Here is a 2,663-nt window from a genome sequence, read left to right as displayed (position 1 = left end):
GTATAGACCCTGTGTGTATAGACCCTGTGTGTATAGACCCTATGTGTGTGTGTGTGTATAGATCCTATGTGTCGTGTGTGTGTGTAGACCCTATGTGTGTGTCGTGTGTGTTTTGTGTCATAACGTGTGTGTCTGTGTGTTGTGGCAGGGATTCTCATTCCTGTGGCGTTACGTGGAGCAGCGTGGGCCCTGCCAGGAGAGCATGTACAACCTGGGACGGGCCCTGCAGCAGATGGGCCTGGCACACCTCGCCATTCACTATTACCACAAGGCTCTCAGCTTCCCTCCTCTTACACTAGAGGTATATACTACAGACACACCTCTCCATTCACTATTACCACAAGGCTCTCAGCTTCCCTCCTCTTACACTAGAGGTATATACTACAGACACACCTCTCCATTCACTATTACCACAAGGCTCTCAGCTTCCCTCTTACACTAGAGGTATATACTACAGACACACACACCTCATCTCTTCCTCATCTCTCTCCTACAGGGTATTGCGGATGACCAGGTAGACCTGCGTAGAGAGATAGCCTTCAACCTGTCAATCATCTACCAGGCCAGTGGAAACACTGAGATGGTACGACACCTCATCAACACATACTGCACTGTATAATGACCTATCAGGTCCTCATTACTGAACTGTATAACGACCTATCAGGCCCTCATTACTGAACTGTATAACGACCTATCAGGTCCTCATTACTAAACTGTATAACGACCTATCAGGTCCCATGTGATGTGTATTAGGAGACATAATTGATGGCATAAAATAGTGTTTCCCCAAATATGTTTTTCTGCAGCAGTGGCAAAGTTAGTGTAGTGGGTGTGGCCAATGACACGGTCTCTCCGACCGAAAATGAGCAGAGATATTTTGGTGTTTTAAAGCTAATTTGCTGCAATTCTACACATTTTGTCATGGTGCTAAGAGAAAAATGCTTAGTTTAAAAACAAATGTCCTGCAATTCTACACATTTTGTCGTGGCTTATGCCTTGTTCTTATGCTATCTGAATGACTCAAACATTATAACACAATCAATGGGGGCCCCATGACATGATATTTGGGGAATTTTTGATTCTCCCTGACTCTAGTTTTTATTTTGGTGATTATATTTTTTGTTCTCAAAGATAATCTTTGTACTGCAGCGCCAGCTGTGCCACCAGAGACTCTGGGTTCGCGCCCATGCTCTGTCGTAACCGGCCGCGACCGGGAGGTCCGTAGGGCGATTGGCCTAGCGTCGTCCGGGTTAGGGAGGGTTTGGCCGTTAGGGATATCCTTGTCTCATCGCGCACCAGCGACTCCTGTGGCCGGGCCGGGCGCTAACCAAGGTTGCCAGGTGCACGGTGTTTCCTCCGACACATTGGTGCGGCTGGCTTCCGGGTTGGATGGCTCTGTGTTAAGAAGCAGTGCGGCTTGGTTGGGTTGTGTATCGGAGGACGCATGACTTTCAACCTTCGTCCCGTACGGGAGTTGTAGCGATGAGACAAGATAGTAGCTACTAAACAATTGGATACCACGAAATTTGGGAGAAAAGGGGGTAAAATAAAATAAAAATTTAAAAATAATATAATCTTTTAAAAAATATATCTCTCCATTAGCTTTTCTACATAGAATGCATATAGGGGAAACACTGTAATGTCATGTGATGTCCTGACCAATACCATAGGAATACTATTACACTGTAGGATGTGTAGGAAGTCATATATACCATAGGAATACTATTACACTGAAGGATGTGTAGGAAGTCATACCGTAGGAATACTAGATGTATCCAGGGGTCACATTTAAAATCACCCCAGTCGGTTACATCCGATGTAAAAATGGAAACATGTTTTGTATATGTTGTTGTTGTTGTTGTTGTCAACAACACCTTATGTTTACTCTGACTTGTGTACATATATTTTGTAGAAAAATGTATTTGAATACACTGAAATAAAAAAATATGCTTATTAACCATTTGTGGTGCCATTTTATTTTTTTACCTGACCCAGAAGCCTGATATTGCTGGAAAAACATCTGACTGGCTCCTTTGTTTTGCTACAGGGATTATAAAAGTGAGATTGACCCAATCCCTCCGTCCATCTCTCTACCATCTGCTAACATCTTGTCCCTGCTACCTCATAGTGCTAGTGATACGTCTAGCCTACTTTCATCCACTATGCTCGTGTACTGACTGATGCCGCTGGTCCAAACAACGTTATGCCGCGCCAGCTAGCGCACGGTTGACCAGACAACGCTTTCTAGAAAGTTCTTCAACGCGATTCAAGGGTTGGAAAAGTGTTGAGTTAATATCTCGATATGCTGACACCGTTCCGACCTGTCACCAAGGAGAGATGCTACAAAAACAGGACCGTATTCACTGTTGCTGCCACAGGAGCGGAAGCAGTGCAGCGGATATGGGGTCTTCTAAATAATGAAGAGAAGAGGAGCGCTTTCTTTACTGCAGACTGGCACGTCAAGTAACGGTTCGGTAGAATCTAACGGAGTTTATCCACCAATGCTATGAAATCTAACAGATGACATATCGCAACCTCGGATCGAGAACCAGATTTTGCGGCTGACATTTGACAGACGGGAGACTGGAAGGGGAGCGGAAGGGAGCGACACAGTGCCTCCGCGAAAGAGCGCTGGATCACGGCTGGGAGTCCACAGACCGTCG

The 2,663-nt window shown here is 45.3% G+C and overlaps 1 protein-coding gene across 1 annotated transcript in view; it reads left to right on the top strand.

The window, feature by feature from the left end:
* LOC116359818 (general transcription factor 3C polypeptide 3-like) overlaps positions 1-1,957 on the top strand; it is a 22,568-nt gene extending 20,611 nt beyond the window's left edge. Inside the window, 2 exon segments of the mRNA XM_031813603.1 lie at positions 149-301; positions 497-1,957. Of these exon segments, the coding sequence (XP_031669463.1) occupies positions 149-301; positions 497-619 (276 nt within the window). The 3' untranslated portion in view covers positions 620-1,957.
* The last annotated feature ends 706 nt before the right edge of the window (positions 1,958-2,663 follow it).

The sequence above is a fragment of the Oncorhynchus kisutch genome, unplaced genomic scaffold (genome assembly GCF_002021735.2).
Source record: "Oncorhynchus kisutch isolate 150728-3 unplaced genomic scaffold, Okis_V2 Okis05a-Okis16b_hom, whole genome shotgun sequence".
Lineage (NCBI taxonomy): Eukaryota > Metazoa > Chordata > Actinopteri > Salmoniformes > Salmonidae > Oncorhynchus > Oncorhynchus kisutch.
Note: the sequence above shows the minus strand (reverse complement) of the source record. Positions and strands in the feature narration are given on the sequence as shown.